The sequence below is a fragment of the Colius striatus genome, chromosome Z, assembly GCF_028858725.1.
Source record: "Colius striatus isolate bColStr4 chromosome Z, bColStr4.1.hap1, whole genome shotgun sequence".
NCBI classification, from domain to species: domain Eukaryota; kingdom Metazoa; phylum Chordata; class Aves; order Coliiformes; family Coliidae; genus Colius; species Colius striatus.
This window is the reverse complement of record NC_084790.1, coordinates 61,025,017-61,042,874: the sequence shown is the minus strand read 5'-3', so window position 1 is coordinate 61,042,874 and position 17,858 is coordinate 61,025,017. Positions and strand designations below refer to the sequence as shown.

General features: G+C 37.1%; 1 protein-coding gene across 2 annotated transcripts in view; it reads left to right on the top strand.

The window, feature by feature from the left end:
• Positions 1-17,858, top strand: part of PCSK5 (proprotein convertase subtilisin/kexin type 5) — a 260,750-nt gene that overhangs the window by 175,290 nt on the left and 67,602 nt on the right. For both annotated transcript variants that reach the window (XM_062017429.1, XM_062017431.1), the window contains exons 13-19: positions 3,452-3,588; positions 9,768-9,911; positions 11,356-11,458; positions 12,041-12,234; positions 13,645-13,729; positions 16,794-16,891; positions 17,425-17,554. In XM_062017429.1, coding sequence (XP_061873413.1) covers positions 3,452-3,588; positions 9,768-9,911; positions 11,356-11,458; positions 12,041-12,234; positions 13,645-13,729; positions 16,794-16,891; positions 17,425-17,554 — 891 coding nt within the window. The remainder of the gene's footprint in view (positions 1-3,451; positions 3,589-9,767; positions 9,912-11,355; positions 11,459-12,040; positions 12,235-13,644; positions 13,730-16,793; positions 16,892-17,424; positions 17,555-17,858) is intronic.

Genomic DNA, 17,858 nt, shown 5'->3' with positions numbered 1-17,858 from the left:
ACTCTAAGGAGAACAGCTGACCAAAGCATTTTCAAGTGTGTATCTCAGGAAGACACTCTGTACTCTTTTTAAACTGTAAGCTTACTTGAAGTCTTGTAGTCAATTAGAATTAGAGGCCAGGACCACTTACCTGTCAGGCTACCAATTATAAACAAAGATTCATCTTGCCAGCTACTCCACTGCAGCCTCATCCATCAGCAAGTGCAGGGCTTCCTAGCTCTTGATGTGGTCAAGGCACAATCGTGGCTGTTAGTCAGGTGCAGCTGCACCTTCTGAGATTAAAAAAAAAGGTCTTTGTAATAACAAACCCCTCCTTTTATGTCTTGTTACTAAGAGAGGGCACTTGAGTAGCTGAATAACAGATCTGTTATTCTGTTGGGGTTAACAAGTAATTTATAAAGATTCAAATGCTGTTACTCACTTTGGTACTTCAAGAAATGTTACATATGTGAGAGCATGTCTTGCAGAAGTATATGATCATGGTTATACAAATTATCGGATTATTCTAATAAAACTGTTTAATTATTTTAATCCATAATGATCTGTAATTGTCGACCAGTTCATTAGCCACTCACTAATTTACCAGTTCGTGGTAAGTTGTGCATGTGTCTTGATAAGAATTTTGACTCGGTATCAAACAAATATCAAAGTCAATTAGCTATCTAGACTGGCTCTCTACTTCTTAAAAGATCCTATTTCAAATGTATTTCTTTCTAAACACCTTAATATCTGATCACTTCATTCTTTCATTGAACACCACTGAAAGGCAAATCTATGTACTGCTTCACAGGTTCTTTGAGAGTTTAGTACAATAAGCAGAGCAACACAAAAATATTTGATCATTGAGCATGTACAACATACATATACAGAAAAACTCAGGGTCAGTGTCTTTATACTTTTTTTTAACTGCTCTTGTGATCTGTCTGTAGCTTTTTTACTCATTTGTAGAATCTTTTGTAGAAATGCAGCTCATTCATGAAAAGATTCCAATTCAAAAGTTACTTTAAAAATTCAGATCTTTCATAAAGAAGTATTCTTTCAAAACATAGAGACCATTTTCTATGAAAGATTTTACCAAATTTTCTGCATTTCCACAGACAGAAATATGAAAGCTTACAGTTTCAGACATAGCATATTCTGGGTAAAGGTGTGATAAAGCCATAAGGGATTTTCATCTCTTCCTCCCAAAGTTACTTAAAAGAATGATGCAACATTAAAATGGAAATCTAACAGCAATTTAAAATTCAAAAATATGACAAAAACCCTTAAGCAAAAAACACTATGGGAAATATTGGACTAATTACAGTAAAAATAAACAACTTGTGTTTCTATGTATGTGAATGAAAGCCCAGTGAATACAGAATTTACAATGTAATTGCAGAGTATTTACATAATACTATGTAATTTAGTTTCTACAATGGCAAAGAGGAATATTGCTGTCTTGATGGACTGACAAGGTGTTTAGAAAGTGATAATAAAGCATAAGTCTAAATATCTATTTATATTTCAATTTAATGTTACAAACAGTTATAAACAGGAAAACTGTTAGCTATTTAATTTAATATGGAAAAAGGTTGCACAAATGAGAGCATAAAAATTGGCTTTGGACAGAGTCTTATAAGTTGCACCAGGCATGCTCGTCCATACAGGTTCTATTGTAGTAATTTTGGATACACAGTACCCGACTTCATGCCTCTGATTGACTAAAGTTTTCAATGAGAAGTATAGCAGTTTTATTCATATACTGTGAGGTGATTTTGACCAGAAATTGGTGTGTATTGGATTTTCTGTTGTAGAGATCTTGTTTTCTGAAAGATAATTAAAATGAAGGGATGTTGTCCTCCCTTTTCTCTACTCGCCGTGGTGAAGTCTCATCTGGCGTCCTTTGTCCAGTTCTGGGCTCCCCAGCTCAAGAGAAACAGGGAACTTCTGGAGAGACTACAGTGCAGGGCCACCAAGATGATCAGGGGACTGGAGCATCTTTCTTATGAGGAAAGGCTGCAGGAACTGGGGCTGTTTAGTCTGGAAAAGAGGAGACTGATGGAGAGACTTCATTACTCCTTACAAGTATTTAAAAGGTGTATGTCAAGAGGATGGGGCAGCACTTTTTCCTCTAGTGTCCAAGTGATAGGAGTAAGGAACAGAAAAAGTCCTGTGAGGGTGAGGGTGCCCTGGCACAGGCTGCCCAGGGAGGGTGTGGAATCTCCTTCTCTGGAGGTTTTCAAAACCCACCTGGACGCGTTCCTGTGTGACCTGACCTAGGCCTTAGCAGGGGAGGTGGACTACATGATCTTTAGAGGTCCCTTCCAACTCCCACCATTCGGTGCTAATGTGATTGCTATTAGCAGGGAAATTTTCACATACAAATACCAAATTTAATTACTGATAAATGTATGTACCTACATACATGCACATATATATGTGCATATATACATATACATATATGTATGTATGTATATGTATCTATATAGAAATAGACATACGTAAATATATAAGGTTTTATATAAATTTGTAATTTTTAAAGCTGAGCTGTGCCACTTTATTTGAGGCAGCAGTCTTGATTAGTAGAGTGCACCTCCCATCAATTGCTTTGGGGTACCAGGCAGCATATTGTAAGCACTGAATAAAACTTCAAAGTCTTTTATATCTTTCCAAAATGTCATTAATAAATTCCAGGTTTAGGTTAAAAAAAATCTCTGGCCAGTCCTATTTTCTCTTCCCTCATGGGATCAGCATCACATTGCAGCCTCTGAAATGGGGCCCCATGCTAGAAAGTATCGTAATCCAAGCCTAAGATCCAACTTCTTCACCCACAATCTAGGTAATTAAATTGTGGTAATGCTGTTGGTTAGTAGAAACCATCATTATTATTAGTCTCTCCGTTTTACTCAAACTCAATCCTATCAAGTGTTTGAAGAGTGATACTTTGGTCATTTGAGGATTGAGACCAATGTCTCAGTTACATTTTATTTCCTCACAAGAAGTCACGTATATTGAATTGTTAATTTTATCTCAGTCACTTAATACCTTTTATTCCTTTTAAATACTTTCTAAGTATTCCAATCCAAAGGGAAAAATAAAAAGTATTACAGAAATGTTCCAACTTGGAAGTTGTTTATGTTTACGTCATGCTGTTAACACAATGGATATGCACTTTTCCCAAGACCCGTGAATCCTATAGATCGTTATTGCCATTTTTTCTCCAGTGAATTCTCTGTTATCTTTCTCAGTATGACAAATGGTAGCATATTAAGAGTCTCTTCCATTAAAACAACAAGAAATTGTTGAATGTGTTTGAAATACGTGTAGGAAAAGCATTGTGATTAACATTATGTAAAGGCACTAATGAATGAACTAGCTAATTAGTATATCATTCGAGAGTTTGAAGAAGTGGAGGCTTACCTCCCCCAGTAAAATTGTTCACTTAAAATAATGTCATTATTTCTTTTAGACTATTTGATCATTCCATGGAAGGATTCAAAAACTGGGAGTTTATGACTACTCACTGCTGGAGTGAAAAAGCAGCAGGTGACTGGATCTTGGAAATCTGTGACACTCCATCTCAACTGAGAAATTTCAAGACTCCAGGTATGACCTTAACTTTTTTTTGGGCTCAGTGAATTCAGAAGAAAGCTTGCAGTTGCTTGACTATTTTACATCTTTTATTTACAGCTGGAACATCTCAGCAGTTGTATTGTGAAAGCAAAGCTGTGAAAAGCATTACTCTCCGTTTCATTTTTTAATGCAGTCTTCATTTTTACATTGCTGTTATATGCTTTTTAAGGCACATGGTTCTCCTTTATTCTGAACTTACTTTTGGTTTGCATGGATAATTTCATATTCTCAGGGATAAGCTGTCATCTTTCTTGCAGTCACATGTGTTTTCCCAAAGTATAAAAAGAAACTTTGTTTAGAGCTACATCATATCAGACACGACTTTTTTCAAGCAGAGACAGACCCCTGTACTGTCTGACACATTACAAAAAGCCAGTGCTTTGAGCAAAGCCAAGTCTTTACTAGGAACAGTTTTCAAGGAAAAAGATACAAAAATGCATGAAACTACTTGTGCCACATTTGAAAGTTACAGTATCTCCATATGCAGGCATCTGTGTCTTGGATGTAGAATATAGATTTATCAGACAGGTCTTCAGCATAAATTCAAGCAGCACAGAGTTACTCTACTGCATTCATATTATCTGTGACTTTCATGGCTGATACAGGTTCCATATTTACTTGACCTATATGAACTATGTAGAATCCAGGCATTGAATTTCATGTTGTTTTTCTTTGCTTTGTATTTTTTTATCTTACCCATGGTGTTTATCAGTGTTTAAATGACCAGAAAATACCACAATAAAAGACAAATTAGCGGTTTGCTACCAATGGTAAGTTGCATCGTGTTCCTGTGTGTATGGGCAGAGTGCTCAGACCTGGCACCTGTCCACCCACAAACTGTGCTCCTAGTAAGAATTTTTGAGGCTACAGATGTTCTTCTGCTTCTAATTCCCATTGCACAGTTCAATTTCATCCACATATTTCAGTATGAGCACTTTGAAAGAAATGAAGATTGAGAGAAGGGCTTTCAAAAACACTCACAGGAGTGTATGCTTACTTCTATTTGCTGGTTATGGGAGATGAGTGTGTACTTGCCTTTAGACTTAATGAATATTTAAACGTTAAAAACCATTCTGAAATAGATACATTCTAGACAGACAAAAATGCCACTGTTTATTCATGAATATTGAATATAATCCTTCCTTCAGAGCCTCACATCAAAGTAGGTGGAAACCCTTTAGTAACTAACAGTAATCAGGTGAAATATCACTTAAGTAATCTAGATTAAAACATGTTAGAGAAATGAATACTCTTCATGTATTGGAAATCATTTACCACTAAATCTAAATTAGCACTTAATCTGATTGGACAGCGTGTCAGGATGCAGTGATATTGCATTGGAAGTGACAAATCTAGCTGATCACTGCTTTCTGAATACTGGTAAGAATTCTGCTATGAGATATATTTAGGACTGCAATAGAATTACTTCATAATTCAGTGAAATAAAGGATAATTCAGTCTCAGGCAGCTAAGTAAATTCACAAAGCAGTAACACTTTTCTGATTGATTTGCTAAAATTCCATTCTAAATTTTAAGATGTATGTGTTAAAGTACTTGAAGCTATAATTATATAACTTTGTGAACTTAACAATAAGAGATTTTTAAGTATGATTGTTCCTGAATTAGTGGGTTGTTGAAAGTCATTAAAACTATTCAAATGCTTAGTATAAGTACTTTTATTCTTTCTACTACATGAAAAGGCACAGATAAAGAAATGATGACTGCAATGTGAACTGAAGTGTTGAAAAGCTTTGTGTATAAAGTAAGAAAGACTAATGTGATAAGGCATATGCATGTAGTTGACTGCTCTAGAAGAATGTACAATGTTTCAGTCCTACTTTTTCCAAGAAAGGCCTAGTAATGTTCCTGCCACCAGGTGTGAAAATGGAGTACTTTGTCTTTCTCTTGGATGAAATTTGATTTCTTAAATTAGTCAGATTGAAATGAAGGTTATGTGCCATTTGCCTGCTCAAGGTGAATATGCCTTTTTGGGAGGCCAGATGATCCAATTATTCCTGCAGCATACAATTTCCACATGACTTAGAGCAAGCCAGGTTACAGGAGCGATTCCAATGTGTGAACATGGAGATGTTCAGTCTTCTTCCTATTATAATTGGTACATAAGCCAAATTCAACTAGGTTTATACATTTTAGTTTGGAAAAAGTGATGAACCCTCTGATTTCGAAGTTACGACAAAAGGGAAGTGCTGATTTTATGCTGCTTAGATAATTTTCTTTCTAAAAAAATCTAACAAAGAGATCATCCTCACACAAGTGCTGTTGAAACTGATGGAATTGAATGAGACTTTTGGTTCTTTATTTCTGGTTTTCATTAGCTGAGTTATGTTCTTATTAGTGCAGCAGATGGCCAGACAGCCAATCTCTTTGCTTTTTAAAAAAGTTTCTCTGCCTTGTCTGACCATCAAATCATATTCTCTCACTGCCTCTCTCAGTTGTCTGCATAATCTGGGTTTTGGGTTTTTTTTAGGATGCTAAACCAGCAGTCAGAAGCCAAAATTTTCAAATCCTGTTTTGTAATATGAGACCAATAAGTCTGTATTGACTTAAAATAAGATAAGATAATCAGTGTGATTTTCAAAATTGCTGAGCAGCAACCAACTTTTTATGTAAGTCCATGGTAACTCTAGGGTAGACAATGTCATTTAAATGTCAGCTCAAATGGTTAACTTTAAACGCAGCATTCTGAAAATCTAGATTATCATTCTCTAGAGCTGTGAAAGGAAAACCCGACATTGCCAGTGTTTCAATTTTCCCTTCATTTTATCTGCACTGATCACTTCTCACCATGGTTTTGCAGTGATGAAACGTTCTTTCCTAAGTGACATTAATTGTATCAGTAAATGCAGAACAAAGTTTCCAGTAGACTAAAAGGTTTATTGAATAGATTCATTAAATGTATTTGGAAAAGCAGCCGTAGACATGAGCAGAACTGTTCAGAGATTCAGGGGAAGATTTGATGTTTGGGGTTTTTTTTAATTTTTAGTGTTTTGGAATTTGATAAAGAGGAGGAGTTGACAGCTAAGTAATTTAATAGATCAGATTGCTGAAAAGAGACAAAAATCAACATTTTTCAACTCCATCTTGCACTTGTTAATCCTGACACAGACAAGCGTCCTTGAAGGACAAGTTAGGGTAGCTCTTCACCTTTGTGTGTAGTGGAACTCAGTGGATGATCCAACAGACATGAAGGAGAACCACAGTGCTGCATGTCTCGGTTATTTCCTTCTTCTGTCTTCCCTGACACACTCCCTGTACTAAAGCATAGAAAAGAGGAAGCATGAAGCCATTTTGCAAACTGTTCACCCAGGCTATCCTCCAGACGTCTTTTACAGCTCTTTTATTTCACTAGGACAGTCTGAAACTGGCCAGCTACATTTCCAGCTTTACATTTTAAAGTGTGTTCCTGCACTCTCAATTTTACAAATGTAGTTGTATAGGTCTTACTGATTTATTGATAACAATGCTTTATATATACTTTTCTCAGTGCTACTGTGGCTAATCTTGTGGGGCTGATTTGTTTTGCCTCATGAGGACTAAAGCGTAAAGACCCAACTCTGGAAGAAAAGGGGCAAGAAGGCCAGGGGATGTGGAGAAAGTAGACCTGCCCAACCAAGGGATTGTGGAGGAGGCTGATACACTGAAGGAATCCTGCCAGAGCACTTACTCTTTACTTTCTTTTAAATACAATGTGAAACCACAATGTACTTAAGACTTGTTGGGTATTTACATGCATTTGGGTTTTTCAAGATGCAATCTGCTTCTGAATTTGGATCCTGGTTCATTGTAAAATGTCTAGTATTACTTCTACAACTTTCTAGAGAGGTTGTTTCCCTGTAGTGGAAGCTGTTCAGAAAGTTTTGAAAGTGCCTGACTTTGTGTTGGAGCATAAGGTTAGCTGTTTGGGCATTTTGGGGTTAGTTTCTGCACTGAACAGTACTGTAAAGTAAACAAAAGGTGCTTAAACACTATTGGTGGTACTTACACAGTTTATCACTGTAGCCTGCAGTTTATCACATTGATATCACCATCATGCCTGTTTCTTGTTTCTGTTGTGCATGTGTGTTTGTTTAGCTATTGAAAGGTCTTGTAATTAATAGCTGCAGTTTTCCTGTAATCAAATTGAGAACAAAGAGACAACATGTTATCATATCGCTGCATTGGCAAGGTAGTGCTACAGCTGTTACCCGTAAAAAAATGCAGGGTCCAGTTCATAAAAAGTAATGCATGTGATTTCTGCCTTTAAATCTGTAGAGTTTATGGTGGTGGACATGTGCTTGCTGTGAAACACTGTGATATACCATTTCTCCTATGCATACAATTTGGGACCTCTGTTATATACTAAATACAAGCAGGGTAAAGGATTATTCTAGCCAAAATAAATTATGATATTGGCCAAAAATGGGGAAAGAAAGATTTTGGCTTAAACATGCAGACTTTGTTTATTCATTATAAAAGCGTGTGTGCATGTATATATACTTGGTTATTGAAATATTTTCATTGTGCAAATTAAACCTGCCTTGAGGCAGATTTCATTTATTTGCTGGCAAGTCATATGAATTTTTCCCCTCTTTATTTGCTGAACCATTCTTAAAAGGCAGCTAAACTCCTGAGAGACTTTGCATTATTCCCCCACTGCCTTATTGCATTAGGTATACATTCAAAGCACCAATCCTTCCTGCAGTAATGTTAGTACAATCTCTTCTATGTGTGTAAAGTTCAGACACAATACACTGTGCCTGAGGAGCACCTTTACCTGTGGTTATTTTTAGTGGGTCCTTGCAAATAATTTTTTTCTGGTATTCAGTATTTTCACCAGTGTTCTGGCAGAGGTATAAAATCAACCCATGGAAAGTTTAGTGATCTTTGGAGCATAATAATGATGAGGATGAAAAGAGCTGAATAACTTAGCAAAACACACATTTTTTGATTGCACGCAAGATGTTATGGTCCATATGCTGTAGAAGGAGGTCAAAACTCAAGGAGGACATAGACTGTACGTGGAGAAGCTGTAGCTTTGAAAAGGCTGTAGAGGTGACTGTGTGTCTAGTTGGAAGAGTATTTCAGTCACATTACAGCATCTCAAACAGGATCTTTCAAATTTATAACATAAACACTTCTTGCTCTTCTGATTCCTTTCTCTGAGAATTTGACATTTACAACTAGCTACTGCAACATACATAAGTATAATCAAGAGAATAGGATAAGACCAAACTCAAGTTCCATCTTTTCAAGACATGTTTTTATGCGATATTACTTTAGGCGATATTTCAGGCCTTAATCCTTTTGCTCTTTCACGGGATTAATTCATCCAGTAGCACAGACAAAAAGATGGGGACTGGAAGGTCACATTTGGTGTCGTGATGGCCTGAACTGGGGACTTCATTTACATTTATCTTCTTATTCTTACACCAAAAAAAAAAAAACCAAAAAAAAAAAAAAAAAACCCACAAAATGGTTCAGACAGGTGAACTGTTTTTTTCTTTTTTCATTCTAGTAGTGCGAGGATAAAATATTAGTGATGGACACAGACAATGCAATGATGTATCTGCCAGATAACTAGGGTGAAAAAAAGAGAAATTATGATGGTTTGGGAAAGGACAATGATGTTCAACCATGGAGGTTTTAAAAGGAGATTTTACCTGTTCATTGAAATATGTCCTTTAAGCCAATGAAAAATACTCCTGAGTAATAAAAGCAAAACGTAACCACTTTCTTAAGTCAGAATTCTGAAACAGCTAAGTAGCTAAAAGATCTTAAATAATAATTACTCAATAACTAATGTTCTGAGGAAAAGTGAAATCCAGAGCAGAAACTCCTTGTTGAGTATCATATGTATTTTCCAAATAACTGTATGGCCAAAGTTTCTGTTGTTTATTGTTTATGTTGAATTCAACCCATGCTGCAACTTTTACTGGAGTCAATGAAAATGCCACGTAAAAATCTGATTGAAGTAAGTGCGCTTTCGCTGCTTACAGTGAAGCAGTGATTGAGCTATCTATATTAAACTGAAGACGCTTATTTGAAAAGCAGCATCTTCCATACCTCCACATAAAGTCATGTTTAAAAGTGATATCTCTTTGGAAAACACAGAAATGGTTTCTAAAACTAGCTTTTAAATGCTTAAATTATAGGCAAATTGAAAGAGTGGTCCTTAGTACTGTATGGGACATCCATCCAACCTTACTCACCAAGAAATGATTTTCCAAAAGTGGAAAGAGTGCGCTCTAGTCCAGTTGAAGACCCTACAGAAGATTATGGGACTGATGACTATTCAGGTGTGTACATTCTTTTACTCTGTGCATTTACTGATGTAGAATAGGTTGAGAGAGTGGCCTGAAAATCTGTATATGTAAAGTGTTCAGTGGAGTGGATTCTTAGTTTAAGATCAGGACTGTTTGTTACATAATGTAAAGTCAGATATTTTTATTTCATCCTATGAGTTTGTAAGCATAGTTAGATATATTTAAGCTACACAACATACTATGGAAAGCTGACTACTTTTAGTATAAGTATATAAAGATACTTATACATACATATGTACACACATGTATCTATGAAGAACATTGTCTTCTGCATCTTTGTTGTTTCTTACTGGTCCATATAGAAGTTAACCAGTCTTATTATTAAACTGAATGGAATTAGATTTACTGCAAAAAAATTGTCAGTTTCCTGCATGTAATCCAACATTAAGATCATTGTGTAGATGGTCAGAGCTGATTCATCTTAACTAGAACTCCAGGAAGCAAACAGCTTGATTTAGAAGTTTCTGTTATTACAGTCTCCTGCTGTAGCATTTAAGACCCACGATCCTTATTTTATACTGAGAGCTACTGAACTTTGCTGGGTGATGAAACACTAGGATCTTTGCTGTAAAGGCCACTAACTTCTTAACTTTTGAATGGAGCAAACTGACTTGACTTCAAGTTTACTCAATGGTAGGAAAAATTTCAAGGTGGCTGGCAAAGTCAACACATATCATTCACAAGTGAGCAATGACCGTGAAAGTTACTGACTTCAGACATAAAGGTAGTAGTTGATGATTCTGTCTTCCCATAGCAGGAAGGACATATATAAAACCTGAGTTAATAATAAATACCTTGAGTTAGAAGGGATCCATAAGGAATCACTGAGTCCAAGGTGAGAGTGAGTGAGATGGAAAACTTGCTAATTGGCAGGAATTATCCGAGGCTTTTGCAGCATGTAGCACCACAGAGGACACATCTGTGACTGGTTCAGTTGCATTGTGGTAGCCACCTGGAGCAACAGTTACCCAGCTGGTAACCAGAGTAGCCACTTATCACATTCATCAGTTATGTTGATCTGCTTATTGTAAGTGATTTTGCTAATAGTTCCTCATCATAAATTACTGAAACCTTTGCACATTTATGAATAAATATTCAGAATAATTTATTACCTATTAGGAAAGCATTGCTTTGGACACAGAAATAGTTTCTTTTTGATACATTCTAAAGAAGATGCCAGGGTTGCTAAAAAAAAATTATAAACCACTGTAAATAAATATTGAGGTCAGGATTTCCAAGGTCTTCAGCTACTAAAGTCCTTCTCTTTTTAGTGTAGTCAAATTACTATTTGGAATTCAAATGAAACAGGGAAATAGAGTAATTGCATTCTGCATTAATATACTCTGTTTTAAGGGGTGCTAAGTGCTAAATGAGAAGTTTTAATACCTTCTCCCCCTGTATTCTGGTTTTATTACAGGACCCTGCAATGCAGAATGCAGTAAAGTAGGATGTGATGGGCCAGGACCAGATCACTGTACTGACTGTCTACACTACTACTACAAATCTAAGAACAACACACGGTAAGACCAAGACAAAAAATCTTTGCTTCATAGATTTCTTAGTGTACATGTTAACCTCCTTTCCTCTTCTTTTTGATGCAGTCATGGATAATTAGTTTTCCACTGAATTTGACAAATTTTCATAGGAGATGAAAAACACCCCACCAAAAACTTAACTAATCAGAATTTGAAGTACAACCTTCAAACAGCTTCTCTGATTATTTCCCCGTCTCTTGGTTATTATTTCATAAGAGGAGATATATAGAAATACATATATATATATATATAAAAAACTGTGATAGCTACTACAGCTTCTGTCATTGAGTTTGAACAAAATAGGAAGAAATATAGATGGTTAAAAATTATACTGTATGACTGTCTGACAGGGCATTTGTCAGTGGTATAGCATATGCTGTAGGAAAAATAAATGGAAAAGAAAAAGTGCCTTGATACAATGCTTTGAAAGGTTACATCTTAGTTAACATGTGATTGTTAGAAAAGCAGCAATGCTGAGAAATACTTCTGCTTTGCAGTCATGGTCCAGGAATGTGGTGGCAGGCTATTTCATTAACGACTCTGCCTTCTCTTCCCTGCTGTCTGCAGGATCTGTGTTTCGACCTGCCCACCTGGTCACTATAATGCAGACAAGAAACGCTGTAAAAAATGCTCACCCAATTGTGAAACCTGTGTTGGAGGCCATAGTGACCAGTGCATGACCTGTAAATCTGGCTACTACCTGAATGAAGTAACCAATAGCTGTATTACCAACTGCCCTGATGGGTTTTACCTGGATAAGAGTTAGTATTTCTTCTTGTTTCTTTATTGTGGGCTACAGAATTTCATCTGGGGAGGTTGCCGGAATACTTATGAGCAGGAAAATTTTATGTTGATACGTGTGTCATATCCTATTCCTCTTACAAAGTTGTGTGATCAAGAATCTCCTCAAAAATCTTCCTTTATTTTAAAAACCATGCTTAGTGGCAGGATGTGTTTCTGTTTGTGTCTGGGGGTAACCATATCAGAATCAGGGCAGTTCAAGAGCAGGTGATCTTCAGGACAGGACAAGTTATCACTACTCTAGAAAGGGATGGGCAGCACCCAAGTTCTGAACATGAGGCGTTCCTTGTTCCACCTAATTCAAATGATATAGCACCATATAGAAGAGAGAGCTGAGGAATTCAACCAGGGCCACTGAACTGTAGCTTTAAGAAATATAGGCTTCTCAGATGTAAAAATTTATTTCTGACAGACCTAAGTACCTGCAGCAATGTGATGACCCAAGAGCAGTAATTCTCTGCCATGGGATACACCTGCCCTCAGTTTTGTCCTGTAGTTGCCAAGTAGATTGCCCATGTTTAATTTCTGTCTCTGGCTAGCAAAAGTACTTAGACATATATTTAAACACGTGCTTAAAACCGCAGTGACTTCAGTGATATTTAGACATGTCCTTAGAATATAAGTATGTGCTCAGGAGCTTTGTTCATCTAGGTATCTAACCCTTTGTTTTCTGCATCCTGAAATGGTGTGTTCATTTCTGAGAATTAATAAAACTGTAGTAAAGAAAATTCTTTTCCACTCAATTAAGATGGATAGATGAAAATTTAGGATTAAATGGGAAGATCAGCTTTTTCTCCTCAGAAGGGTACACATCACTGCATCTCAAAAGACAACAGGTCTGAAGAGAGAGAGACATGTCTTAAAATAGGGAGCTCTTGAGATGAAAAGGCAGGTGTTAAATAATTTATGTGCTGACTTTGTTAATATCAGACCTGTCTGTGCAAGTCTGTCTTTAAACAGCAGATTGGAAAGACAGGACAGGCTGCTTGCATGGAAAGTCTAAGAGGTAAATTACAGGAAAGTCTCTGAAATATGTGGCAATTTTTACTGCATATCACTTCTATGTAAAAAGACAATTTAAGTCCATATTATAAATATTTAATGTAAATTTAAACTTTGTGAAAATTTTTTTAGTGACCTCAAAGCATGTTTTTCTCAAGGTACAACTATAACTTCAAAAGTTTAGAAATGGATTAAACTGTTTGGTGGGAGAAACTAATGATAGGCAGCACTTAGTCATTTTAGTCTATCTTGCTGCTTGCCTTCCTGATGTCAAGCTAGAAAGCAATGTGAGATAATAATATATCCTCATTGTATTAAACATAATTGACCAAGGGTTTTCTGGGCTGTTTTTTTTTTCTCCTTTGTAGATAAGATTGTTTGCCGAAAATGTAGTGAAAACTGTAAGACCTGTGTTGAATTCCAAGTCTGCACAGAATGCAAACATGGCCTAAGGTAAGGAAGTGATGGATGTCACTGAACACGGTGTCTGAAGAGGCCTATAAGGCTGTGTATACACAATGAAGAACATCAGATAGCTATTTAACCTTGAATGGCCTTCATTTCATCTAATCCATCAATGTTTAGTTTGTGATACAGTATTTTCTTGTGATACTATGTGCCAGTTTGCCTAACAACAGATTTTTGGAAGGCCTTTGGTTTCAAGTAAAATAAAAGCTACAGTTATGTGGAAGCTGGCTTCTCTACTTTTTGACCTACAGTGTGGCAGTCAAGGATTATTTTAGAGGGAGAGCTGATGAATCATATTAATCTTTCTGATTCATTCCTATGATAGTTAGAAACTGTTTCCTTATCTTTACTGTATTTCACCATACATCCAGTCATTCACTTATCTCAAGTACCTCAGGCTCAATTCTATTACAATATAGTGTGCACATATTTTAAACTGCAGTGGATTTTTTTTCTTCATAGGAGGACTTAATCATTTTTGAAACTGATACATTAAAACCTACAAAGCAGCGTACACATTTCAAGCCCCTTTATGAATGAATGACCTTTTGATCCAAGTAGGAAAGGTCAAGAATCTTACAGAATTCATGAAGGAATGTATGCTGGCTTTATGCCACAAAAAATATGAAAGTCAGTTTGCGGTATCTATAGTATGACGCAAATGTTTTAACACTGAGATTTTTACCTTCCATCAAAGTGGATTTTTATCTCCTAGTTAATGAAAGCTGAATGTTATTTGCTTCTAGGACATCAGTAGCTGGATTCCTTTACATTTTGTTGGAGTACATATGCACACTTGAAAATTTCCAGTGAAGCACGACTTTTGCTGGATCCGATCTGTAAAACAGGGTTAGCACTCACTTGGGCTGGTAATCCTCAGAGCTGAAGAGCATTTTTAGAGGAGTTAAATTGGATGAAAGCTGAGGTTCCACAGAAGATGACAAATGTGACAGAGAAGTCCCAGCTTAAAACAAAAACAAAACACAAAAAAACCAATAAACCTGCTGTAGGCATCCTGTGACACATAGCCATAGAATGGTTAGGGTTGGAAGGGACCTTAAAGGTGATCTAATTCCAACTCTTCTGCCATGGGGAGAGACACTTTCCACTAGCCCAGGTTTCTCAAAACCCCAGCTGACTTGGCCTTGAACACTTCTCCACAACCAGTCTGGGCAACCTGTTCCAATGCCCCACTATCTTCACAGTACAGAACTTGTTCCTTGAATCTAATCGAAATCTACTGGTCATTGCTCTCCACTTATTCATTAAAGCATTGACCGCAGCACTTCGAGTGCAACCATCCGGCCAACTCCATAACCAGTGAGGTTTCAAGTGCTTTAAGTCCATGTGTCTCCAATTTAGAGATGAGGATCTGGGACCATGTTAAATGCTATGTGCAAGTCTGCGTAGATGACATCAGTCCCTCTCATCTATCAGTGCTGTAACCCCATCATAGAAGCCTACCAAATTTGTTAGGCATGATTTGCCCATACTGAAGCCATGTTGGCTGTCACCAATCGACTCCTTATTTTCCATGGGCTTTAGTATAGTTTCCAGGAGGATCTGCTGCATGATTGTGCTGGGCACAAAGGTGAGACTGACTGGTCTGTAGTTCCCCAGGTCTTCCTTTTTTCCCTTTTTAAAAATAGGGGCTATGTTTCCCCTTTTCCAGTCAGTGAAGACTTCATTGATCTGCCACAGCTTCTCAAAGGTGATGGATAGTGGCTTAGTCCCTAGCCAGTTCCCTCAAGATCTGCAGATACATCTCATCAAGTCCCATGCACTAGTGCACCCTCAGGTTCCTTAGCCAGTCTCAAACCTGATCTTCTCCTGTAGAGGTGGTTCTTCACTCTCCCAGGCCCTGCCTTTGCCTTCTGTGACTTGAGCAGTGTGACTGGAGCACTTGACAGTGAACACTGAGGCAAAAAAGTCATTGAGTCCTCAGCCTTCTCCTTGTCTCAGGTAACTAGGTCTCCCATTTCCTTCAAGAGAGGGCCTACGTTTTCTCTCGTCTTCCTTTTGTCACCTGTATCTTCCTTATATCACCTTTTATTACCTATAGAAGCTTTTCTTGTTGCTCTTGATATCTCTGGATGGATTAAATTCTATCAGAGCTTTAGCCTTTCAAACCTGATCCCTAGCTGCTCAGACAATTTCTTGGTAATACTCCCAGGCTACCTGTCCTTGCGTCCACCCGCTGTAGGCCTCCTCTTTCTGTCTGAGTTTATGCAGGAGCACCTTGTTCATCCACGCATGTCTCAGGCCATTTTTTCCTGACTTCTTTTTTATTGGGATGCATCACTCTGAGCTTGGAGGAGGTGATCCTTGAATATAACCAGCTGTCCTGGGCCCCTCTTCCCTCCAGAAATCTGGAGAAAGCATCATGAAAGCATAAAACAGCTACTTAGAGAAAAGCATGGAAATGTGACTCTTTATGCTCTATATTTTTCCTCTCTCACTCACTCTTTCGTGCTCTCTCTCAAAAGAACCTGCAGTCAGAATACCTTCAACTGTAATCTTAACAAATCTCCCAAGCCACTCAAAACTGACCTTCAAATAGGAGGTTTCAAAGGAAACTGCTGTTACAGAAAGAGATGGTGGTTTCCTTCACTATGAATCTAATCTTGACCTGTGGTGAAGCATAGTATCAGGGGATGCTGCTGGTCTTTCAAGAGAAGTATAAGATGTTGTTAACAAGTGGTGCTGACCCTGTGCCAAATTCCTCATGAGTAATTGCATTTTACGTGCTTGAATTTTTAGTACTCCTTGGCATTGTTCCTTCTTTTTCTATCCCCTACTACTTGGTAGAATTTACAATGAGTTTGTGAACAACTTCTGTTTTCACCACAGGCAAAACTGCATTTCATACCCACTGGGAGTGGTTACTATCTCTAAATTCATCAAATACAACCAATGAAGGAAGCTGATGAATCCTAATATATGGGTTGTTTTTTGTTTAAAAGAGAACTACTATTTCATGTATGACCTTGTTACCCTCTGTTGCTGTTGTCTGTCCAAACAATGTGCTTTATTTTCCTTTTTACAACAGTTTGCATGGCACTAAATGTGCTATCCGCTGTGAAGATGGAAAATATCATAATGGTAAAGAATGTGAACCATGTCATCGTTCCTGTGCAACATGTGCAGGTATTTCACTGACATCTACCTGCACCGTTTTCTTTCCTCTATGTTTTTAGCTCTGATTATGTTCTGCAAATCACAGTTACAGAATAGCGTGATTGCTTACACATAAAAACATAATTTTTTGACAGTTCTTTAATATATGGAATAAATAGAGCAGACCTCTTTCAGATAACATGAAAAACTAAATTTTCTAATTTTTATTTTCTCTTTCCCTCCCACCCCCTCCCTTAGTAGAGCTCATTCTGAGTCCTAGTGCCCTCCATTTTCTTTCTGGGGTGGCATAATGGCTGATACATTTTACACAAACTTTAGAACAACCAACAGGTATTTCTTTCAGAGAAAGATTTACGGAAATGATGTAAGATCACTTTTTCTAACCATGTACATTTGTAACTTGATGGTACTGTTTGAAAGAAGGTAAGGCAGGTAAAATGTAATCTCTACAATTATAAGATCTTGCTACAGTTAGAGGTGGTGTCTGTTAAGCAGTAAGAGGAATTAGCCAGTAATACAGTATATTTTCTCTCTGGTTTAAGGTGCTGGAGTAGACGCCTGTATAAACTGCATACAAGGTTATTTTATGGAAGATGGAAAATGTGTGCAGTCCTGTAGCAGTGGTTATTACCTTGATCACTCTACTGAAAATGGATACAAAAGCTGCAAAAGGTATGATCAGGAGTTAATGTATGCCTGATGTTTAGCAGTATATTAGCTATCGCTGAGAATATAAATTAGCTGTACTTGAGAACATAAAAGATTGCTGACTTCAAAAAACAGTAAAAATATGCTAGGCTAAAGCACTAGGAAAAACACTGAGGTTTTTTTAATTTTAATCTGAGTAGTATTCATGCAGATCTAAAAGTGGGTTTTTTCTTATACATATGTGTCCTTCACTTTATAAAAGCCTGTGGTGAGAATCTAAGTTAATATGCATAGAAATGTAAAATTTGCAAATCTGTCAGAGGATGTG